This window comes from Paroedura picta, chromosome 3, assembly GCF_049243985.1.
Source record: "Paroedura picta isolate Pp20150507F chromosome 3, Ppicta_v3.0, whole genome shotgun sequence".
Taxonomy (NCBI): domain Eukaryota; kingdom Metazoa; phylum Chordata; class Lepidosauria; order Squamata; family Gekkonidae; genus Paroedura; species Paroedura picta.
This window is the reverse complement of record NC_135371.1, coordinates 10,536,506-10,561,992: the sequence shown is the minus strand read 5'-3', so window position 1 is coordinate 10,561,992 and position 25,487 is coordinate 10,536,506. Positions and strand designations below refer to the sequence as shown.

General features: G+C 48.1%; 1 protein-coding gene across 1 annotated transcript in view; it reads left to right on the top strand.

The window, feature by feature from the left end:
- Positions 1 to 25,487, top strand: part of DDAH2 (DDAH family member 2, ADMA-independent) — a 36,215-nt gene that overhangs the window by 4,587 nt on the left and 6,141 nt on the right. The window contains exons 2-3 of the mRNA XM_077331200.1: positions 15,757 to 16,065; positions 22,365 to 22,464. Coding sequence (XP_077187315.1) covers positions 15,760 to 16,065; positions 22,365 to 22,464 — 406 coding nt within the window. The 5' untranslated portion in view covers positions 15,757 to 15,759. The remainder of the gene's footprint in view (positions 1 to 15,756; positions 16,066 to 22,364; positions 22,465 to 25,487) is intronic.

Below are 25,487 nucleotides of genomic sequence, written 5' to 3'. Positions count from 1 at the left end.
TGTGATATTGTGCACAGCTAGGTCCCATGTGCCTTGTGTGTAAAATGCACATACAATTGCATGAAATAGATTGCAGACGTATAATGCACCCCTCCCAGGCATGGAAGGGGTATTATAATGAGCAAGACTAGACTAAGTTTCCACTTTACAGTGATGCGTGCCCATCTTCCTGCTTTGGTTTGGTGTGTGTGGACAAATGAAAGGAATATCCTGGCCTCTTTTTGGGAGAGAAGGAATTTTGGAAGATACAGCATGTCACGTAGGAGAGAGAGAAGCAACCCCAGCCAAGATTCCCTTTTCTTTGTAACTGTTAGAGATACAGGGACTCTTATCATGTCAGTGTGGTTCTCAGTCTTAGGAAGAAAGCCCAGCAAACTTAAGAGAAGGCGGTGATGCTATGGCTGTGACCCACAATGCATCGGGGTGTTATCTCCTTAAGGGTCCTGAATGGGTGGTTGAAGGCTGAAGGAACAATATAGGCCTTCGTGACATACATGGGAAGAACAGACTAAGAGGATTTAGGTGGCCCGTTTGCATTGTTCGTCATTTTTATGTAGGCGTTTATATACCTCGCTTCTCTTCCAAGGGGGGGCCCCAAAGCAATTTACAATATCATGTTATCCTCAAAATGACAGTCCTGTGAGAGGAGTTAAACTACAGGCCCAAGGTTTCCATGGCGGGGTGGGTATATGAAGGTGCATCTTGCCGATTCTAGTCCGGCACTGCCATCACTTCAACTTGGTATGATGTGACAATATAGGGTCTCTGGTGTATATCAGTAGGCCGTTAAGTTCCGTGAGGCATCTTCCTTCGGATTGAACCTCCATACGGTGAAAATTTACAGCCTTCAGTTGGCACATGAATGACCTGTGAGGAGTCCTGTGAAACCATGCAGGCTATCCATTTTGGGAGAAGTGTCCTGCACAGTGCAGTGGGTTGGACTAGATGACCCTGGAGGTCCCTTCCAACTCTATTATTCTATGATTCTAAGTATTGTGAGGGTAAGCCTGCTGTATTTGATACATGGGCTTTTGTCTTCATATATCACAGGAAGTAGGTGGTCACCCATAATAGACTTGTGCAGTGATAAAATTATTATCCCTCATGGTGCCATAAGACTTGCTTGGCAGACATGGACATGAGGAGGGAAAGAAAGAACAGGTTAGAACACAGGAGTGAGGAGGGCCATGAAATGAAGGGCCTGTCAAATTTCAACACAGAAAAATAGTGTAGTCTTAATTCATTTTGGGAGTATTGTGTCTACATTGGTGTCTTTCTGTTTCGAAAGACGGGCCCAGCTTGGTGTAGTAGTTCGGAGGACAGACTTATAATCTGGTGAGCCGGGTTTGATTCCCCACTCCTCGCAACCAGCTAGGTGACCTCGGGCTCACCACAGTCTTATGACCGAACAGTGATATCAGGGCTCTTTCAGCCTCACCTCCCTCACAGGGTGCCTGTTGGTCCTCTTGGGCACAAAGCAGGTGTTCTGAAAAGGTATGCCCTTTCTTCCCTTCTCTCACTTTCCTCGTGAGTTGCCCAAAGCCTGGGCAGAACAGAACATCTCTCCTATCTGTGGCCTGTAAATCCATAAGAAAGACACAGTTCCAATTAATTGTGCTTCCTAAAGCTCTTGGAAACATTCCCATTGTATAGGACAGTGGTCCTCAACCTGCGGCCCGGTGCCGGGCCGCGAAGGCCATGGCGCCGGGCTGTGGCTCCCTCTCCCCCCCCCCCCCGCAGAAAAAACTTCCCAGGCCGCAAGCTTGCAGCCCGGGAAGCTTCTTACTGTGGGAGGGTGGGGAAAGGGAATCAGGGCCGCGTCCGCGCATCACGCATGTGTGGGCCGCACATGCGCGAATGCGCCATGCACGGCCGAAATCGCGCATGTGCGACACTTAGAAAGGTTGGGGACCACTGGTATAGGATGCCTCAGAACAGTTATCCTAAATAGTTGAGATGGGGAGGGTTGTTTATAAGCCCTCATGTTTTGTGGGGTCTATTTTGGTGGAGGGGCCAGTAGCGATCTCTGTCCAGTCACAAAATGAAGCTGACTTTCTATAGATCAGCTTGTCTGCCCCCTTGTTTTTCTTTTTCCCCCTCCGTGTAGGTCTGTCTTTTCTCTCTCTCCCTCCAACATGAATTTAAACGGAAACATGTGTTACATTTTTTCCGCCTTAGCGCATCCTGGCTGCTCCCCTTGGCTCAAATTCCTTCCTCCGCGGGGTCCTGGTTTCCTTTCTCTAAACACCCCCAGCTGCAAAACGGCCTCCCTCGGTGACCCATGCTGACCCGGGCTGCCAGCTTCCGACCAACCTGTTCCCACCAGGGAAACAGGGAGGCCGGGTTTTCTGGTAGAAAGGGGCTCCCGTCCATCCCCGTTCCCCCCCCCCAACTGGATCCTTGTACCTAAACGTCCCCCTAGTGTCTCTTGCTGTCTTTTGGAGGGAGCCACCTTGTCTGCTGACCAAGACGAGGGTCTCTTTGTGGTGTGAAGCTGTCTAAAAGGTTGCTTCCTTTCTCTGCTCCATCGCGGTCCCGAAGATTAGCTGAAAATGCCCTCTTGACCATAAACGTCTGGGCACTGAGTCCACCTTGGAAATGAACAGCGGAATTCAGAATGGGGGAAAATTGGAAGAACTCACATGGAATTGATAAATAGGAATGCAGACGGGTGTAATTGAATGATTTACTTTATCCCATTCTGTGCTTCTTTCCTTCTAGAAGTGATGAATGAGCCGGGAGTTTGCTTTGTGACCAGCATAAATCTGGTTTATCTGTGGCCTTGTGTGCTCCTCTCCCGTCCCTCCCTTGGCTTATTGTGGCACCTGCTTTCGCCTTTTCTAGTTCCCACCGAGTTTTTTGGGGAGGTGGGTGGGACCAGATGGAGCTTTTGCCCAGCAAGTCTTCTGACTGGTCACCGAAAATTTTGACTGGCTGTGCAGATTTTTTCAAAACATTACTTTGACAGCATCTGCCACCACAGCCCAAGGGTCTTCACTGTGTGACTGACAGCAAGCTTAGTTTCACCTCTTTCAGCAGCCATTTTGCAGTATCTGTCCACTGCTTATGTGTCAGAATTATAAAGGTGCCCACAGGCTCAAAGACAGGGGTAGTCAAACTGCGGCCCTCCAGATGTCCATGGACTACAATTCCCAGAAGCCCCTGCCAGCATTCGCTGGCAGGGGCTCCTGGGAATTGTAGTCCATGGACATCTGGAGGGCCGCAGTTTGACTACCCCTGCTCAAAGAGGTCAAGGTCTACTGCGGTACGCCTTTGAATCCAGAAAGGCCTTAATATCATTCCAGCAAGTTGAGATGGTCAAATACCAGAGCGAGTGGGATTTCTGATTTTTGGGGGGCAACCAGGATTCTCAAACAAGGATATGGCAGTGGTTTAGAAAGTCATAGGGAAGAATCCAACTTGTTGAAACTGCTGAATTTCAGTATTGCAACTAATGAGAATTTGACTGGACCAGTAGGTATTCAACAGCAAGTGGAGGAGAGATGGTGCCACATGGGGGTGTGGCTTCCCATACATAAGGTTGCAGGTTCGATCCCCAGCTTTTCCAGTTACAAGGATCCGGTAGTAGGGTGTTATGAAAGGCCTTCAGCTGAGATTTTTGAAATGTACTGCCAGTCAGAATAGTCAGTATTGATTGTGATAGATAGACCAAAGATATGATCGATTATTAGAAGGTTGCTTTTTGCCTTCAAGCCTGACAATATGCCATGAAATACTCAGGGCCCTTGTTTTCAAGTGAGTAGCTGTGTTGGTCTGAAACAGCAGAGCAAATTTAGAGTCCATTTAGAGCTGAATAAATCTTGGTTGGGCTTAAAGGTGCCACTGGACTCTAAATTTGTTCCTTTTTTTTTTCTTGATGGAAAAAATGCGTGTTGTTGAAATCTTTCTTAGCCATGATCTAAATCTGCTTGTTGCTGAGCAAGATTAAATTGAAGCCAACCTGTATTGAGTACAACCAGATCCGCAGAGAAATCAAACGTGGCTGATATCAAAAGGTTTGGGTTGTTGCTTTTTTATATAAAGGGAACCATTAATGGCCAGTTTGCTAACCCACTGTTTCAAAAGCCGGTGCCAACCAGGCAATTACAAAGTAAATGATTACCGCATCGGTAGCGGAAAAAGAGCAGTTGGAAGTATTTAATAGTGGAAGGGGGGATGGTTGCTGAGGTCATGGCCCTTAGTGTATTCCACAAGTACACAAGAAGTGCCTCAGTTTTAATTTGAGATATTAGGGAGGGAATCTGTGTGGCTTTGAAAATGGGCTTAAGAGGGTATGGACCTTATTAAGGGAAGTTTGAGGAAGCCAAAGTGGTATATAGTGGTTAAAATTTAACCACTATATACCACTTTGGCTTTCTCAAGCCTCCCCTAACTGTTGAAAGGTGAGCCAGGGAGACCTGTGTTCGGATGTCTCCTCTGGCCCAAAGCTTTCTGGAGTTCTTTCTCTGTCAAAGCTGGGACTTTTGGGAGGCGAGAAATATGTATGAAGGAAGGGCAGGATAACAAAGTGATTGAAATCAGGAGTGGAACGGTGTCTCTATAGAGTGGGGACTGTGAATAGTAAACATAACTGCTCTGCCTTGAATCACAATGAGGCATACAAATGGGCACGGTCAAAAAGAGCACAGTATGCCTAGCGGTGAATGTAGGCCGTTAAGAATCCATAGCAAAAGTCAGGAAAAACATAAACCAAAACTAGCGTGTGCGTAAGCATATCTTAAGAGAAGACTTGGCATGCTGGTTTCTCATTTCTCCTTCCTCCCATGGTAGCAGTCTGACTTTTGTCCACCTTCACAATGCCTTAGTTCAGGGGTAGTCAACCTATGGTCCTGCAGATGTCCATGGACTACAATTCCCATGAGCCCCTGCCAGCGTTTGCTGGCAGGGGCTCTTGGGAATTGTAGTCCATGGACATCTGCAGGACCACAGGTTGGCTACCCCTGCCTTAGTTGATGTATTTGCCCGCTCTCTTGATTACTGGCGCTGTCTTCTGTTTTGTAGTTCCCCTTCTGCTTCAGACAAGATTTCTTTTTTTCTTTTTCAATCTCCCCCTCTTTTAAAATGGCGCCTCCTACTTGTCGTCTTTAAAAGTACAGTGTGGTGTAGTGGTTAGAGCAGGGTTTCCCAACCACGGTATTGCCATACCATATTGTACTGCAGTGTGGGGTGTTTCAAAATGGCGGCTGGGGGGGAGCCCTCCCACCCTGGCCATTTCCGGCACTGAGCAAAGAGGAAAGAAAAAGATTTTAATTTTTTTAAAAAATTCTAACTGTATTTGGACAGGCTGCCTTGCCCCTTCTCAATGTGGCCAGCGATGGGTCTGGAGTGGGAGGGGGAGAGGCCCCGGCCATTTAAACCTTTGCCAACTGAGGCTCCTCCCACTTCTAGGCCAAATGACATCATTTCCTGCTACCTTGAAACCTGAAAAAAATTTCCACAGTGCCTCCACAGTCAAATGGTTGAAGAAGGCTGGGTTAGAATTTTGGAAGCGGAGCTAAGACCCCAAGCGCAAATCCCCAATAGAAGTTTACTTGGGTGTCCTTGGGCCAGTTACTTTCTCTCAGAAAAGCCTACCTCATAAGATGGTTGTGAGGCTAAACTGGAGGGGGGAGTAATGCTGTAAGCCATACGAGCTGCCGATGGGGAGAAAAGTAGAGGTTTATATATCTACAATAAATAATTTGGTTTACCAGTACAGTACAATCCTTACTGCGTATTTTTTCCCACCATCACAACCTTTAAAAAAAACAATGTGCCTGATTAACCAGAGCCTCTTTAAAAATCAGTCAAAAGTGTTTTCTTAAGTATTTTAATTGGTTAGATGAACTGGTGAAACATTACTACCCTAATAAAAGCATTTTAAGACACACAGCGTTCTCTGAATCGGCAGCTGTGTTCCGGATTAATTTTAGAATTGTACTAGCTTCCCCCTGGTTTTGATAGCTGTTCCACCAAAGGGGGGAGCATACCCCGAGAGGCTGTTGCATATTTTGCCTGCTGGCAAAGTATTTGCCATCTCTGTGCTGTGGAAACAAAAGAGACCTTGTCCGCGAACAGAATCAAACAAACTGTTTTCTCAGCCTAGTGTGTGAAGCCTCCATGTCCCTATTGAGGCGTATAATGAGGTTTGTGACTGGTTCGCGGTCCCTCTGGCTTCCAAATGCCTTGCGGTCATGTTTGGAAAGGTTAGGTCAGTAATGGACTCCCTCTGATTATGGTCGTGACTACTGGAGATTTGATTGGCTGTGCAGGCTTTCTTAAAAGGTTTCGGCGGTGGCAGCAAAAAGATCTACGCTGGGTTGCTAAAGTGATACTAGAATCATAGAAGAATCAGAGTTGGAAGGTACCTCAGGGGTCATCTAGTCCAACCCCTTGCAATATGCAGGACACACACAACCCTATCGCTCATCCACTGTAACCTGCCACCCCCTTGAGCCTTCACAGAATCAGCCTCTCTGTCAGATGGCTATCCAGCCTCTGTTTAAAAATTTCCAAAATACTGTGGACATCCCTTTGTGTCTGAGCCTGCCTCTTGTGGCAGCCATTTTGCTGCTGCACCCACTGTGCTGTCAGAATCCCAAATTTGACCGCAGACTCAGAAAGGGTGGACCCCTGTTGTAATATAACTTGGGTGTAATGATACTAATATCTGGCACAGATCGGCGAGGAGGCTGTGACTCAGTGGAATCCGTGGGCTACAGATCCTAGATTCAGTTCAGTGGAAGAGTAACAAGAGAGCCATTACTAGTCAAAAGTGGAGACAATATTGAGCAAGATCAGACTTTCTCAACATTTTTTACTGCTGAGAAACTCCTGAGACATTATTCAGGTTTCAGGAAACACCAGAAGTGGCACAATCCTGCAGAATATGATTGGGAAGCATAGCTGTGTACACGCCTATCCAGCGCCCCTCACTTTCCCCACAAACTCCAGGCCCATTGTTGGCCATTTGGGGGAGGGGTCAGGTTGACACAACCACATATGGGTTATATCACCCGATAAATGTTTAAAATAATTAAAAATGTATTAAAAGTTAACTCCCACCTATTCAGGAAACCCTTCCAGGGCTGTTGAGAAAGCCCAGGGTTTCACAAAACCCTGGTTGAGAAAGCCTGAGCTAGATGGAGTGATGGTATGGATTGGTGTGCAGAAGAGGAGTTAGTTCTTATATGCCGCTTTTCTCTTCCTGAAGGAGTTTCAAAGCGTCTATTCAGTTGGGCTTCCTCTGAGGAATGTGTCATCGGGAATGCTCTGTTTAGGTCCTAGGGGGATGGATATTAATCGTGGATCTCTTTCATTTTGGGGAGGGACTGGAGATCCTGACGCTGTAACACCAGTCAAATCCCCTGGATCTGTATATCTCTGATACCCTAAGCACCTCCTCTCTTTTCATAGCTTGGCAGAGTGAAAAAAAACAGGATTTTTCATTAACTTTCTGACTGTTTCGGAATGTAACAATAATAAAAAAAAAATCCCTGTCTGTAGAAGAAAAGATTTATCAATTGGAGGCACGGACAGCGAGAAGCTATTAACCTGATCCACTGATTAATGCACAGAAACCAGGAAGGAATTAACTGATCAGAGAAGTATATTCAGTTGATGAACTTGATCCTTCTGTTGCATGCTGGGGGAAGGGGGGGGAGAATCGATGTAGCAGGAATTTTTTTGCCCAGGAAGAAAATTAATTCAGAGTTAGGAGGACTTCTGTTACCCATTGGAGGACTTTTTGCTCAGGGGTTGAAAGAGACCTCTTTTCGGGATCTGAAGGAATAATAGATTGGAACCAGCAGGCGACGGGCCTTTACCCCAGGAGGAGGAAACGGATCAAGGGAACCCAGTTGTAAAGGTAAAATTTTTTACCTCTGCTGAACTCAGAATGGCATGGTTAGACGGGAACTGCAAATCAGAAAGCTGCAGATTGGAACAGATCTATAAAGGGAAATGGGGATAGATCTATAAACATATTGGTGGTTTGGTTTATCACTGGTATAAACTAGTGAATATGACATAACTATTTTTTTTTCCTCGTATGTTACTACTTTGGCCTTGGGGGAAATGCTTCCTCCTAGTCAATTCTCATCTACTCGTGTCTGTGTGAAGGAGCCATGTGGAGAGGGGAGAATGATGTGGCGAGGGGGAGCATCACCTGACAGTGTGGTGCCTTGCGCCTGACCTTACCAGCGCTGCAGGGGAAAAGGGCACGGCAGAACAGCTTCTGTGCTTCGGCAGTGGGACGCAAAAGGGCTCTGAGCCGGCACTTAATTCAATGCTGGAGGAGAAATTTCCCGCCGTTTCCCTCGGGATGCCTCAAAGAGAGGGCAAAGAGCAAAAACCGCTTCAGTGCTCCCGGGAGGAAAGATTTAGCTGGCATGTCCTTTTCATAAACAGCAGCTTCTGTGCTTCTTAGTGCCAGGAAATATGGGGATGTTCTTACTCCTGACCTGCCCCCCCAGCAAGGAAGAAACCAAGAGCTAAAGTTGGTTTTTTAAGTTGGTTCTTATACCCAGCTTTTTTCTACCAGAAGGAGTCTCAAAGCGGCTTCCAATCTCTTTCCCTTTCCTCTCCCCACAACAGGCTCCCTGTGAGGTAGGCGAGGCTGAGAGAGCTCTGACAGAACTGCTCTGAGAACAGCTCTGACAGGACTGTGATGAAGCAAGGTCACCCAGCTGGCTGCATGTGGAGGAGCAGGGAATCAGACCTGGCTCGCCAGATTAGAAGTCGCTGTTCTTAACCACTACACCAATTTGGTCCAGCAGGCTTCTATGACTCATACAGCTTGCATTCCTTACCTATAGCAATGGAGTGCGCTAGCTGGGATAATTTTAGTTGATTGTGCAGTCACTACACAGAGAGGCAGCCTGGTGTAGTGGTTAAGAGTGGTGGTCACTAATCTGGGCTTGATTCCCTGCTCTTCCACATGCCACCAGCTGGGTGATCTTGGACCAGTCACAGTTCTCTCAGAGCTCTCTCAGCCCTACCTACATCACAAGGCGTCTGTTGTGGGGACAGGTAGGCGATTGTAAACAGTTTTGAGATTCTCTCAAGTAGTAAAGAGCGAGGCACAACAAAAACAGCTCCCCCATTTGAACCAGTGGTCTCCCAGATACTAGTCCAACGCTGTTAACAGTGTGAATAGCATGCTGATAAAGAAAAAGCTCTGGGAAGGTCCCTATTTTCTCACCCCTGCCCCATGCTATAACTACAGTGATGTGTGTCTCTAGTTCTTCCTCCCCCGCAGCTTTAAAATTTTCCTGCCCATTTTAGGCTAGGGAAGAGGGAGATCCAGGACCTTAAAAGGTAAAGGTGATAGCACCGGGTCATATCTGACCCTTGGGGTGACGCCCTCTAGCGTTTTCATGACAGACTCAATACGGGGTGGTTTGCCAGTGCCTTCCCCAGTCATTACCGTTTACCCCCCAGCAAGCAAGCTGGGTACTCATTTTACCGACCTCGGAAGGATGGAAGGCTGAGTCAACCTTGAGCCGGCTGCTGGGATCGAACTCCCAACCTCATGGGTTGTCTTGTACTAAATCAGGCATTGGTCTCTCATGGTCAGTCTTGCTTCCGGAATGACATCTTTTTCAGGTCTTGGCCTTTCACTTCACCTTCTCCCCCATTTTATCTTATAATGGGAGATGCCAGGGATTGAACCGGGGACTTTCTGCAGGCCATGTACCCCTGTACAGGGGATAATGTCCTTAACAAATGCAATGCAAGAAATCTAGATAGGCATACAAAACATGACATGAGGTTAAAATACAAGGTGCGTAACACAAGATGAATGAACGAGACTAACAATTTGAACTTGAAACTCGACCACTTCATTTCCGTGAGCTTTTGACAAATCGTTGGGATCGTTGGGTATGCCAGGATATTAGCCCTTCCGCAAGCAAGAATAAGAAAAAAAACTTATTGGCTGGGAGCTTGGCAAAAGAAAGAACTAGACAAGCCGTTTTGGTGTCTGGGATTAATGCCCCAGGGACACCTTGACTAATTGGGTTATTGTGGCAGAAGCTTTTGGTAGCTGGCTGCTTGCTGACCTTATCAGGCACAACTGACTGGCCAGTTGCTTAGGAAGGCTGATCTTGGACCAGACCAATTAGGGCCTCCCCATATGAATATTCTATTCCCACTGGGAGGTACCTCAGCTGGCTGTCTGAGCATTATTAATGCTAACCATCTGCAGCGATGTCCCCATCTCCCATAATTACAGAGGCATGGCTGAGTTGTCCATCAAATGATATGTTTTTAAACAAAACACAAAATCGAGAGGTGCACATGTGAATTCTAGAGAAGCAGAGCTCCCAACCCTCTGAAGGAAAGTGCATGCGAAGACGGGGGAAGAATTTAAGCTGGAACTTGTGATGATGGTACAGTCACTGTCCAATAGGTTCCTGCAAAATTCGTATAGTAGCCAATGGCAGCACAGTAGGTTCCTGCCGCCAAAGACTGAGTAATACTTGTGCTTTTTGGTGGCAGATCTATCAGCAGAGTCACAGTGGTCCTAATGGGTTGTCTTTCTTAACCTCCAATAACAGAGGGCGCTTGCTGGGAATAATATTAGTTGATTTATGCAATCTTTGGTAGGAGACGAACTTTGCCTTCTTTACCTTGCTACTCTTTTGTCACCCTGCTTCCACAAACCATCCCAATCAGTCTTTTGAAGTCAACGGATGTTAAGGGGCACAGAAAATGGCTTTTAAAATGATATTTCCCTAAGCGCCTGTTCAGCAAGTCACTAAATAGACTTTGCTTGGTCACTTGTAGCAAGCACAGATTGCTTCTAGGTCACCAGGCTGTGAAGCTTTTTGAAAAATTAAAGTGGACTCCCCCCCCAATTTTAAATTTTAAATGAGCCTCTTGTGGCGCAGAGTGGTAAGGCAGCCGCCTGAAAGCTTTGCCCATAAGGCTGGGAGTTCAATCCCAGCAGCCGGCTCAAGGTTGACTCAGCCTTCCATCCTTCCGAGGTCGGTAAAATGAGTACCCAGCTTGCTGGGGGGTAAACGGTCATGACTGGGGAAGGCACTGGCAAACCACCCCGTATTGAGTCTGCCGTGAAAACGCTGGAGGGCGTCACCCCAAGGGTCAGACATGACTCGGTGCTTGCACAGGGGATACCTTTACCTTTACCCCCCCAATTTAGACTACAAAGCCCAAGATAGATTCTACAGGCAAATGGGCTGAACTAAATAGGGGCTGGCTAGTAACTGCTTAGCACAGTGGTTCTCAACCTGGGGGTCGGGACCCCTTTTGGGGTCAAACGATTCTTTCACAAGCCGGGCGGGCCGGGGTAGATCGAGATGAGAGCGTTGTCTGTCTGGAGCAGCGGAAAAGAGCGAGATCGGCATGGTGGGACACGAGGCAGAGCTGAACTGAGAAACCCCGGGAAAAAACCCGATTAATATACAATCGTGAACAATGGATCTTCACACTCTGTTTCCGTTTAATTCCTGTGAAAGAACCCTTGCATAATTTTATGGTTGGGGGTCACCACATCAAGAGGAACTGTATTAAGGGGTTGTGGCACTAGGAAGGTTGAGAACCACCGGCTTAGCACGTATCTGCAAGAATCCTCTTCTGAAACGTCTCAACTGCAGAGCTTGGGTCTGCACTTAAACCAGCCCTCGGCAAACAGTCTGTGTCTCCCCCCCCCCCTTGACTCACTACGCAGGGAGGGAGAGCGGTTATGAGCCCGCTGGCCCCATCACAGCATCTGTGTGGTTGTCAAATCCACGCTGCGCAAACGCACATGGGATTGTACAGAGGCGGTAGGTTGTGGCAACAAATGGGAGATGAAGAGGCAAGGACATGGGGAGGGGTTCGGCTATTGGTGATCAGAGTTTTCGGCAAGGTCAGATGTCACTTCTGAAATTTCCCCAGAAGTAATGTCATGCTGTCAACCTGATGTCATTCCATCCACATTTCCAGTAGGAGAGGGGTGGGTGGAGATCCTCCATAGCCATGGGGGATAGGGATGCTGGTCCCCAGGTGGGACTTGGGGATCTCTGGTTTTACAGCTCATCTCCAGGCGACAAAGATGAGTTCCTCTGGAGAAAACGGCTGTTTTGGAGGGGTAGACAACATGGCATTATAAGCCACTGAGGTACCTCCTCGCCCCAAATCCCTCCCACTCTCAGCTCTGCCCCCAAAATCTTCAGGCATTTCCCAACTCAGAGATGCCAACCTTAATTGGGGAGGTGGCGAGGTTCCTACTCTAGGCCATCATTTTAGAAGAAGAAGAAGAAGAGTTGGTTCTTATATGCCGCTTTTCCCTACCCGAAGGAGGCTCAAAGCGGCTTAGAGTCGCCTTCCCATTCCTCTCCCCACAACAGACACCATTTTATGCCTTCTGTTCCTCTTTGGGTGGTGAGTCAGAGCAGGAACAGCATGAGACTTGGGTGTCTGGAACACTGAATTTTGCACAGAGTAGATAACGTGAGCAGATTTGGTCGATATGCGTAATTATGCTGATTCTGCTTGTCATGGGGAGGAGCAAAATACTACACAAGGATCAAAGCGCCACCTATTGGTGGTGTTGCCTGCTCCAGGTTGGGAGATGCCCGGAGACTTGGGGTGGAGCCTGGTGGGGTTGTGATTCGGAGAGGGGAAGGACCTTGGGGCAGAATGCCTTACGGCAGGGGTAGTTGACCTGTGGTCCTCCAGATGTTAATGGACTATAATTCCCATGAGCCCCTGCCAGCAAACCCTGGCAGGAGCTTATGGGAATTGTAGTTCATGGACATCTGGAGGAGCACAGGTTGACTACCCTTGCCCTATGGGCCTCCTACAGCAGCCGTTTTCTCCAGGGAAGCTGATCAGTGCCATGATAAGTCTTCAAGGTGCCTCAAGAACGTCCTTTTTTCTCTCTCTTTTCTTTTAAAGAAAGCCGAGAGTCTTGAGTGATTACATTTTGAGAAGTATTCATTTGTGGGGCTTCCGCCTCGTGATTGTTTGGAAGGCGCCCAGCTCGGCTTCAACTCTTTTGCCGGCCATCGATCAGCTGGTTGGCTTCCTTTTGCAAGCAATTATCTCATCAGCCCCACGAGTCCGTGAAATAGATGATCATCCTCCGGCATTTATTGGCAGAGCCTCTGGAAGGCCATTGTGGCTTCTCGGGAAGTTGGGCTTGGGGGAACCAGTTTGCTGCTGGGGAGGGGCCTGCCTGGTTGAGCCCAGACATGTGTTTTGGGGAGGGGAGGAGGTGTTTTTGCAGCTGGAGTCCAGCTCTGTCACTTCCCAGAGATCAGTCCCCTGAAGTTTCATGCTGGCCAAAATGAGGTGTTCTCTTTTGCTGTCAAGTCACAGCTGACTTTTTATTTCAATTTAAATCCAATTTAGTTGTTACAAGTCTTAAGCCAGCATGAAACTCAAAGAAGGGAAAGAAAAAACGTGAACGATATAAAAAATTGACAATAACATTGACATCTCAATAGTCATTCCATTTTCGACTTAACATCTTTACATTCCGTGTGAACCGCCCTGAGCCTCAGGGGAGGGTGGTATAAAAATGTAATAAGTAAATAAATAAATCTGAAAGAAGTTCCTGACGATTAGAGAGGTTCCTCAGTGGAACAGGCTTCCTCGGGAGGTGGTGGGTTCTCCATCTTTGGAAGTTTTTAAGCAGAAGCTAGTTAGTCATCTGACTGAAATGCTGATTTTATAAATTTAGGCCGATTGTGAGTGGGTGGGCAGGGAGGGATGTGCCAGTGTTTGTCTCTTGTGGCTCTTCCTTGCATACCCAGGAAACTGTTGATCGTCACTTTTGGATGGCAGGTGAATTTGCTACAGGCCAGGCTGGTTTTGGAGATTTTTGGTGGGGGGTGGGGATCACTTGGGCATGAAATTAGGGTCCAGGTAGTTGTGTAGTTGCATTGTGCAGGGGGCTGGACTAGATGACCCTGGAGGTCCCTTACAACTCTATGATGGTGCTGAAATTCAGACACAGCTATTGCTGTTGTCTTGTTTTTCTTCAGTGAACCACAGTGAACCACAGCACTCCTTTTGCTACAATTTGTGTGTATTAGGCAGGTCATTGCCTACTGCTGCTGCTAAGAGTCTTTGGCTCAGATCTGAACGACACATTGTGGTTTCTTATAGCAGCTGCGGGAATGACATTTGGAAGGTCCACGGGGGCCCAGCTGGCTCCAGAGTGGGGCAAACAATTCCCCTTCCTCAGGCTGTTTCAGCTCAGGAAGATGGTTGGAAGAGAGAGGCAACTCTGCCATGCCATGGTAACTGAACTGTTGGGCCCTTGTGGAGCTTTGAAATGCCCTTTCCCACATCTGCTGGGTGGGGATTTTGACTTCTTAGGAAGCATATTGTGTAGCATGGCCCTCATTCTTGTGGTCAACCATCACATCTTGACCAGCCTGGACAATCAGGCCCAAGAGCCACAAACTGTTCCATGGGGTGAATGCAACAGTTTCCGGGCGTCCATAATAGAAACACCTCCCCATTGTGCAGTACATTATCCTATGTCATATCATTACTTTTTAAGAATCCCCTCCCTGCAAATTAAAAAAAATATGCTTATTTTTTGGCATCAAAGTGATGCTTTTTGGGAGTCATCATTATACTGGAAAGAGGAACGCTGACGCTGAGGCATGTTCACCCAATAGTTGAAAAATGACTCCCAAGATTTCTGTTGTGCTGATCAAGCCTTCCTTGGGTAGAAGTCAGAAGCCAAGAGTTGAAATGGCTGTTATCGTTCTTGACCGTTCCAGGGGATATCATGCTTCCCATAAAGTGCTTTTAGAAAGTAGATGGGGCTGTGTGGATTTTTTTTTAGAAAACCATTGTTTTGACAATAGCTGCTACCATAGCACAAGGATCTTCACTGTGTGACTGAAGGTAACTTGTGGCAGCCATTTTGTGGCTGGCTACACCTCCTGTGGCAGCCATTTTGTGGCTGTGCCCACCATACTGCTCAACCCCTCCCCTCTCCCAAAATGGCCAATGATGAGGCTGGTGGGGGAAGAGGAGGGGCCTTGGGTGGATGTGCTTCCCGACCATATTCTGCACCATCTCATCCCCATATTCTGCACCATCTCATCCTATCTGGGATTTCTCGAAGCCTGAAGAATGTTTTAGGGAGGTTTCAATGGTAAAAAAGGTGAGAAAGGCTGCACTGGTGTCAAATAGGACCCAAGAAATCTGACTTCATTCTCCACTCTTCCATGAAAAGTTCAGTAGGTAATCTTGGGTGACTATTGCCTTTCACGGGGTGGCCAAACTGTGGCTCTCCAGATGTCCTTGGGACTATAATTCCCATGAGTCTCTGCCAGCAGGGACTCATGGGAATTGTAGCCCCAAGGACATCTGGAGAGCTACAGTTTGGCCACCCTACGGTTATTGTGAGGATACATTTGAAATACAATGGCAAAAAGATGGGGAACCAGGTATACCACCCTGCTTCCCTTGGCAGATCACCACATAAATATTGGTCCATGCCTTTTTTGAGTTTGGGTGATTGGCTCGGGGCTTGGTGATTGATTAGGAATTTGGTTGATTAGGAATCAGATCTGCCTGATCCACTTCTATTACTTTATTCATTGTGACACATTGGCTCTCAGTAACAGGCTTGACCACTAATTAATCTTTCCTTTGGCCCAAAAAGGACAGATTGGGTCAGTACGGGAGATGGAATACCCATTGGTGCGGCTCAGACTGGACGAAGACACGATCCCTCCTTGGCAGAGAAGTGGCTAAACGCCCGTTCTTTTGTTTCCCTTGCAGACCATGGCCTGTATCTCCTCTTTTGGCAAGTACACCCATGTCATTGTCCGATGCATCCCTTCCTCGTTCGGTACGCTGGAGATCCCGACAGAGGGCTCCGATGGAGGGACGGAGCCAGTGGACCTGGCCAAAGCTCATCGGCAGTACGGCGTCTATACGGGCATCCTCCGCCAGAAGCTGGGCCTTCAAGTCATCGAGCTGGCAGCAGACGAAGCCCTCCCTTGTTCAACACTAGTAGGGGATTTAGCCGTGATACAAGGGGACACAGCACTGCTGACGCGACCCTGGGTGCCCTCGCGGCGGGATGAGGTAATCCGTGAGGATGCTTTAAGGCTAACTGGACTCTGCTTGTTTCTTTCTTTCTTTCCTTCCTTCATTCACAAACAACCTTTCCTCACAACAGCAACTTCTGTTGTTCTCTCCTCCGTTTTCTCCTCACCACACACACCTCTGTGAGGTAAATTAAGCTGAGAGAGAGAGTGACTGGCCAAAGGTCACCCATTGAGACTCCATGGCCCAGTGAGGACTTCAGTCCAAGTGTCCCAGACCCAAGTCCAGTGTTCTTGTTTATTTGTATTTATAATTATGATACTGGGGGCCAAGCCTGTTGCATCCAAGAATACAATGGGTGCTAGATTGGGGGTGGTAGTGGAAGAACTCTGTGGATGGCCTCTCTGTCCCCCCAGGTCCTGGAAAGGCTGGAGGCCCCCGGGAAGGGAACTCACCAGCAGGGGCAGTTCTCACACAGCATGGATCTGCAGCCTCCGAGCCTCGGAGGGAAGTGTAAAGAGGAGGGGGTGGTCAGGGGTGGGGGACGGAAGGCAATTGGCTGGCCGCTGCTGCTGGACAGACAGGAAAGCCAGTTGGAAGAGGAGGCACTCAGGGGTGGGACAGCCGCCCTGAGTGGGTGTTAAGCACTGAGCGGCACTTAAACCATGAGACACGCTCCTCCTCCAAGCTCTTACCATTAATATTAAGTGGAACAGAGATTTGTACCGCGCCCTACCTCCTGAGACTCAGGACAGATTCCATTACAATAACGCCACATCAAAAGGTAAAATACAGCTAGGATTTAAAAATGACTAAACAAATGCAGTTAAAATTTTAAATACAAAAATCTAACCCACCATTGCCTAGCTCTTCTGCTACTGGAGAAGGAGGACAGAGGAGATGGGAGGATCCTGCCAGCCCCAGTTGGTGTATCGCTAGGGTAAAGGTATCCCCTGTGCAAGCACTGGGTCATGTCTGACCCTTGGGGTGACGCCCTCTAGCGTTTTCATGGCAGACTCAATACGGGGTGGTTTGCCAGTGCCTTCCCCAGTCATTACCCTTTACCCCCCAGCAAGCTGGGTACTCATTTTACCGACTTCGGAAGGATGGAAGGCTGAGTCAACCTTGAGCCAGCTGCTGGGATTGAACTCCCAGCCTCATAGGCAGAGCTTTCAGACTGCATGTCTGTTGCCTTACCACTCTGCGCCACAAGAGGCCGGCATAATTCAGATGTTATTTTAGGCCTTAACCGTAGGCGCGGTGGAAGGGCTCTGTTTTTCAACAGTAAAACAGTTGTAGTCCCGTTTGGAAGATCTGCACACTACACTGTTGAAAGGATTTCCAAGTTACTAGCCCTGAACGCTTTTTAAAAGACGGATACCAAACGTCCTGCCTGAACAGTCCCGTGTCAGGAATGTAGAGTCCTCTATCTTCTACTGTGCTAAAATCTGTCAAAACGTACTTAGACAAAGGAGAAACATCTAATGAGTTTATACACACTTATCTCAAATATTGTAGCCAAGTCTTCTGAGGTTCCGGGGAAGGAGATGGAACCTCATGGCATGGAGAAAGTGCCAAAAGCTCTCACAAAATAACCCCTGGCCCTGGATTTTCACAGGGGATGCTTCCATCAACGGCAATTGGCTATGATGAATAAAGCCAAATTCACTGTCTAGACACAGTAAACCTCTGAGTCCTGGAGAGCTAGTAGAAGGCTTTGACCTCTGTACTTTGTTGGTTGGCCTTCCAGGGCAACCGGCTGGCTTCAGTCTGGAAAACAGGATACGGGGCTAGAAGAATCATCAAGCAGGTCTCCTGAGATACTCTTATGATTTGTGGTTTTACTCGTCAGGAGGACCAGAGAAAGGCCTAAACCCTTCCATTTCCAGTCAGCTCACGGGCACCAGCTCACTTTAAACTTAGCAGAAAGCGCGCAAGGGATTTGGATGTACCGGATCAGGCTCTCTGGCAGTGGCGCAAACCAGGGTTTGGTTTGTAGCGTTTTTATGCCTCTCAGAAATATACGAGATGGGGCAGGGTTATGGGTGAAGCTTATATACACTTTGTCCTTAAAATAATTGCTCACCAAGGTAACTCAAATTCCACACCGTGGCATGCTCGACCTTCCTGATTCAATAAATCAAGCTAATTAACTTGGCATGTGTTTGTTTTGCATAATTTATTCTGCTTCGGCTGGCTGTGAGGAGCCGCGGAGAGCCCTGAAGCCCTCACCGCTGACAGTCCTACGCTCCCTTTTTCAGCTTCTGAAATTTTCCAAGGCGCATCTGAAAAGCTTACCTAGCCCAGCCAAACAGGCAAGGAGGAGAGCCAGCATGACGTAGCGGTCAGGGTGTCTGAGGCCTGGGTTCGAATCCCCTCTCTGCCCTGGATCTTCGCTGGGTGACCTTGAGACACTTCCACATCCTCAGAACCTAATGCGATGTTACTAATGCCATGGGTTCTCCTTGGGGCTTGCAACTAGATTGGGGCTCCTAGCTCCCAAATGGCAGCTCATCAATCAATGCATAGCAGGGCCCTGCTCAGGTTGGGATGGCCGCATGGGAGAAAGAGGAATTCTGCCTTCTTTCCTGACAAAACAGCCCAATGGCTGCTAATGGGAGTGTTCTTCTCCCTGTGGGAAGCCACCACACATAAGCATTCAGTGCCCATGTTGGCTACTTGCTGAATATGTCCACCCCCCCCCATACACACACACACACAAAGAACCAGCCAGAGGAGAAGGCAGGGAACTACTCCTTCACAGCAGTCAAGCCCTGATATGCATTTACTCATGAGTTGCCATCAGGAACTAGTAGGTACAGTAGAGCTGCAGTGGACACGTGCAATTTGTAACATCTCGTAGGGCTCTCAGTCTAACCTACCTCACAGAATGATGGTTGTGAGAAGAAAATGGGAAATGTTGGGGGTTACCAGAGCGGGACTGAGGAAGTAGGCTTGCCAGATCCAGGCTGGGATCGTGGGCAGGGTAGCGACGTCAGTGGGGTACAGTGCCGTAGACTCCACTCTCCAAAACAGCCTTCTCCAGGGGAATTTCTGCCCTCCAGGGAATTCCCTGGAGGTGTAATTCCAGGGGATTCCCTGAAATTTGGGAAGTTGGCATCCCTAGTCGTAAACTGCTTTGGGTCTCTGGTGGGAAGAAAAGCGGGGTATAAATGTCTAAAGAAATCTGGCAGCACAGCCTAGTAGCAGCAGTGCAGGTTGGTGGCTTGGGAACGCTAGGCCTTGGGTTCCTAAGAAACAAGCAGGATTTAATATATGCGTAGGAGGCATGGGAACTAGAAGTCGGCCCCCTCTGTGAAAAGTCATATAGGGCCCAGTGGGGCATTTGGGGGGAGGCGTCTGGAGCAGAGCTCTGAGCCCGGATTGCCACTTCCGAGGCTGGGGGTGAGGGAGGGGAGACCGCAGTGCCTGGCTGTGTATTAAAACCGTGCCCCATCTGTTCCTCTGCAAGAGCCTCTGGGATTAATTCCGCCCTTTTCCCTGAAGTGATGAGGCGGCCGCCTGACTGGTGGCCTCGCCAGTTGGAGTCATGCCTTATCCACCCCTCATGACCCCGGCTGTCCGTTCCAATGTCACTGAGTACGGATGTAGGGACAGCCCAGCCCAGACTGGCTGTGTACGTGCTTGCTCTGAAACAAACCCCTGTTGTCTCCCGTGGAGCTTATTCCGAGACATGTATGCGTAGAATTGCAGCCCCCACCTCCCGCTATAATTCTGACAATGCTGTGTCAGAATGCCAAAGATGCTCTATCGTGTTGGCTGTATACCCTGAGCAGCAGCTACTGTCAATAATTGATCTTGGGCGTGTTTGTGGATTGTAAGCTACATATGAGCAGACAGTGTGATGCTGCAGTAAAAAAGGCAAACACAGTCTTGCGATGTATCAACAGAGGCATCACGTCGAATTCTCAAGATGTTTTAGTCCTGCTCTGTACCGCATTGGTCAGACCCCACCTGGATCTGTGGTTCTGGAGGCCTCGCTTCAAAAAGGATGTGGACAAAATAGAAAGGGTGCAGAAGAGAGTGAGGAAGAAGAAGAAGAGTTGGTTCTTATATGCCGCTTTTGAGCCGAAGGAGGCTCAAAGCGGCTTCCAGTCACCTTCCCTTTCCTCTCCCCACAACAGACACCCTGTGAGGTGGATGAGGCTGAGAGAGCTCTGATATGCTTGGATGCTTTAGGATGGTTAGGGCTGATCCTGCGTTGAGCAGGGGATTGGACTAGATGGCCTGTATGGCCCCTTCCAACTCTAGGATTCTATGATATCGCTGCTCGGTCTGAACTGTTTTATCAGTGCTGTGGCAAGCCCAAGGTCACCCAGCTGACTGCATGTGGGAGAGTGCAGAATCAAACCCGGCATGCCAGATTAGAAGTCCACACTGCCGAAGAAGGTGGTGAACTCCCCCTCACTGACGGTCTTCAAATATGTTGTATGCTACTGGACAGATGCTTATCAGGGATGCTCTAAACTAGGGGTAGTAAACCTGTGGTCCTCCAGATGTTCATGGACTACAATTCCCATGAGCCCCTGCCAGCAAATGCTGGCAGGGGCTCATGGGAATTGTAGTCCATGAACATCTGGAGGACCACAGGTTTGACTGATCCTGCATTGGGCAGGGGATCAGACTAGGTGGTCTGTATGGCTCTTTCCAACTGTAGGATTCTAAGTTAAATGGACCGAGGCACAAGCAATTGTTGATTTTTTTGTGGACACTGTTGTGTCTAAGCAAGTGGGGAAGAGTCCAAGGTTGCCCGAGTGTATATTTGGCAAAACAGACATGTGTACTCGACTCGACCTTTGTTCACGATGTGACTGCATGTCGGCTGGAAACAGGAGTTTCCTCCATGCTAATATAAGAAATGTCACCTTGTTGTCTCAGAATGGTGGGACAAACTCCCTGGTTCTGAAGTTCTGTCATTCCTTATTGGAAGGGAATCAGTGGAGGTTCAGGCAGCAGCTGGCTCCTTGCCTCAGAAAGGAGAAGTAGAGGGGACGCTTGTCCTCCTTCCCTTCCCTACCTGATAGCAACCCGTCTTTCCTAGCAGTTGCAGCTTATCTTTGTAAAGAAGCAATAAAACTGCCTTTGCCTAGTCCAAGCTTTTTCAACCAGGGTTTTGTGAAATTCTGGGGGTTCATGGCAGCCCTAGAAGGGTTTCCTGAATGGCCGGGAGAGCCTTGTGTGGCGCAGAGTGGTAAGGCAGCAGACATGCAGTCTGAAAGCTCTGCCCATGAGGCTGGGAGTTCGATCCCAGCAGCCGGCTCAAGGTTGACTCAGCCTTCCATCCTTCCGAGGTCGGTACACTTACAAGTCTGTCTGTGACCTAATTTGTATTACCTTGGAGCTGAAACCTTCCTCGGCGTAAGGAGGAAGAGTAAAATTCCAGTAGGATATTTAAAGCATGGATAGTCAACCTGTGGTCCTCCAGATGTTCATGGACTACAATTCCCATGAGCCCCTGCCAGCAACCACTGGCAGGGGCTCATGGGAATTGTAGTCCATGGACATCTGGAGGACCACAGGTTGACTATCCCTGGTTTAAAGCATTTGGTGTTAGGTCTTGAGTTTTCAGCATATGGCCGAGTCTGGGCAAATGCCTCGCGGCTAATAGCCGAATCAGAATCTTCTGGCCTACTCATAAGGGATCTTAATGACAGAATTATTTTAAAAAGTTGTGTTGGGCAAGAGCTAGTGGAGGCAACGGAGGCCATAAACTACTCATTCTTTGTGGCCTTCACCGCCATCTCATAAACACTTACAAGCGTCGTTTAAGATGTATTTGCAGCTTCGTCATGAGTTTTCTCCCAAGCTCGCTCTAGAAACCTGTAGAGGTTTTTTGGTAGTAGCGAGACATGAGGCCGTTGCCAGTGGATGTTAATTCAAATCATTTGGGTAGCTCAATCTTGCATCCCTTTGCCATGATGTTTGTAGAAGCCCCAGCTGTTCACTCCCATTGACGGTTATATCCACATTGCATGCCATTGTATATGTGGGTGCGATGTTTTATCCTTTGGGTGGAATGATTCCCCCACCCCAAATCTGGTAAAGGTAAACCAATGCCAGTTGCTGAGCGTGAAAAACTTCTCAGAAACAACTCCCATGTAGCAAATCACACTCTATATGGTGGCCATTTTGTATGCTGTCCTTATGTGTAGGTCTCTGAAGCCTTCGTAGTAGTGATCGGACTAGTTCTGGGGCAATAAAGCATTTGAAATACGAAGAAAAGATGTATTAAAGAAAAGAAGGTACATGAGAAATGTAACGACAATAGCAAATACCCATCTCTCTCCTCCTCCCTCCCCTTTTTTATATTCCCCCAGATCAGCAGCATCAAGAAGGTTTTAGAGGAACTAAAATTGCGTGTCGTCGAGGTTACGGATGAAGGAGCCACCCTGGATGGGAGTGATGTACTTTTCACAGGTGACTGACATCTCTACAGTGGGTAGGGTTACCAACCCCCAGGTAGGGTCTTGAGTTCTCGCAGAATTTCAGCTGAATCCCCGGCTACGGAGATAAGGTCTCCATAGGGAAAATGTCAACTTCAGACAGCCGACTGTCTGGTAGACCATAGATTCTAAGTGAAGTCTCTCCTCAGGTTCTTCCCTCCGTAGACGCCACACTCAAATCTCAAGGAGTTTCCCAGGCTAGAGTTGGCAGCCCTAAGTGTTGTTGATTCACTTGCTGGAGGACTTAAATGTATGTGAGAAAAGACCTAAGCAGGTTCAGCCGTGCTTTTAAATTGGCCTTAGGCAAGTTGATGGGTCGTATCGTAGCTTCCTAGGCTTGCCAGGCCCTACCGAGGGCAGGGTGTCCCCTGCTCCAAGGCTCTTCTCCCCCCCCCCCCCCCCCGTCGATCACCTGGCCATCAGGAAGCTTACCGGCAGCAAAAGGAGACATACATCTGTGTTGCTGGCACAGCAGAGGGCAAAAACTCTATGGTAAAAATGACTTCTAGATATCAGTGTATCCCTGGCAATGCGATTACATCATTTCTGGTGCCTACTGGAAGTGATGCCATTGCAACTCTGGGCTAGGCTTCCGTTTGTTCCAGGTAAGACCCCCCTCCCCCCCAATACACATACACATGAGTTGCCAGAGTATCCCTGGCAACCATCTATCCCTGTTACATATTGGGCTATCCCTTTGATTCAAGAAATCTGAGTAGATATTTCAGCTTGGCTTGTTAATTGAAGTCACAGTTTCCTATGAGGGGAAACCCCCCCCCCCCCAGTTATGTTGGAAACACATATTATCTTTAGAGATATTGCAGCATGTTAGAGCTGCCAACTTCCACGTGGGGTCTGGAGATCTCCCACAGGTATCTCCAGACTACAGAGACCAGTTCCCTTGGAGAGAATGTAGGGTGAGCACTATGGCATTAGAGTCTAATGCAGGGGTAGTCAAACTGCGGCCCTCCAGATGTCCATGGACTACATTTCCCATGAGCCCCTGCCAGCGAATGCTGGCAGGGGCTCATGGGAATTGTAGTCCATGGACATCTGGAGGGCTGCAGTTTGACTACCCCTGGTCTAATGGTTAGGCCCTGCTGAGGTTCCTCTTCTGCCCACATTCCACCCTCTCCCAAATTTTATTAATTCCCCAACAGGCAGCAATACAGCAGGTACCACCTTAGAATGATGCATTCAGTCCTGTGAGAGAAAAGTTAGAATGCCTCTTCTGAAGTTATGTCTTTTTAGGGTTTTTCTTTAATGACGAAAAAAATGTGGCTTTTTGGGGGGGGAAATGTCCTATATAATTAGGGGCAGCCTGCAGTAAACAAGAAGACATGTAGGGCCCCCTTCCTTACTGAAGTGGCATCTGCTCAGATGTAGCTAGTGTAGGATAATGTTTAGGATCTGGCAGGCTCAGGAACAAATCCCATAAAAACTTGCTGGGTAGCCTTGATCTGGTCTCTTCCTCTCAGCCACGCCTACCTGATCTGGAAATCAGATCAGGGACCTGGAAGGTTAAGCAGCTGAAGCGTGAAGGGTTAATTTGAGGACATCTTTTAATGGGGCTTCCCTGGCTGCACCTTACCCCTCCATCTGAGCCTTGGGGGCTATAAAATTGGTCTGGCTCTATTGACCCCAGGTTCATAGGGAGTTCTGTGATGGGAGTGGTTTGCCTTATCTTTTAGGGTTTTTAATTGGTTTTAAGGATATTTGTATTTGATTTCAGTGATGGTTGCCACCTCGAGGTCATTGTTGAAAAGAGGCAGCCTAAAAATCTCATTAATAAATTTTTAAAAAATTGAGGAGGGAGAGGTTACAGCACAAATCTCCTTAGAGAAAGGGTGGAATAAAAGTGTCCTAGATAGCTAACTAGGTACCACTGGAATGAAGATACAGACTTCCTTCCTTCCTTCCTTCCTTCCTTCCTTCCTTCCTTCCTTCCTTCCTTCCTTCCTTCCTTCCTTCCTTCCTTCCTTCCTTCCTTCCTTCCTTCCTTCCTTCCTTCCTTTCTTCCTCTCCCCCTTCCTTCCTTCCTTCCTTCCTTCCTTCCTTCCTTCCTTCCTTCCTTCCTTCCTTCCTTCCTTCCTTATTTACTTACTTACTTTCTCTCTCTCTTCCTCCCTCCCTCCCTCCCTCCCTCCCTCCCTCCCTTCCTTATTTACTTCCTTCCTTCCTTCCTCCCTCCCTCCCTCCCTCCCTCCCTCCCTCCCTTCCTTCCGATTGCAAGCTCCTCAGATCAGGGGCCTGTTACCTTCAGCTCCTTGGAGTGCATTGAATTTTGATGACGCTGGGTAATAAATAATAATAATGCTCCGTAATAATCATGTCATCGATTAACCGCTTAATCAACTGAACTTTGCAGCCCTAGTCAAATGGGGACGCTGAGTACCTTGGAGAGGATTTTTGTGCACATGGTGAGGGAGAGCCAGCGTTATCGATCATTTTTTTTTATATATCCAAAGTGCTGTAGAAATGATCGATGATAATTATGCCTTTCAAGGAGAACTCGAGAAGATTTCACGAAGAACTTGTCCCTGGTGTGCTTAATTTCTGTTTAAAAAGAAATACGAAGGGAACTCCAGGCTTTGCCTGCCTCTGATCTGGAACCCCTTTCTCCAGATGTTTGCACAGGGTGATTCAGAGGTGTGGGGATTGGAGAAACATCATCATCAGAGGCCCATCAGTGGCCACAAGGTGTAGATGGGAAGTTCTGTCTGGGGCAGTGATGGTCTGCATTCTTGGTGCTTGGGAGGGTCACAGTGGGAGGGTTTCTGGAGGTCTTTCTGGTCCCTCTGGCAGACCTCCTGATGGCACCTGAGTTTTGGGCCACTGTGGGACAGAGTGTTGGACAAGACGGGCCATTGGCCTGATCCAACCTGGCTTCTCTTATGTTTGTTTGTTTGTTTGCGTATTTATATTTATATACCGCCCTCCCCCGAAGGCTCAGGGCGGTTTACAGGAAACAGATACAGATGACATATGGTAACAGGT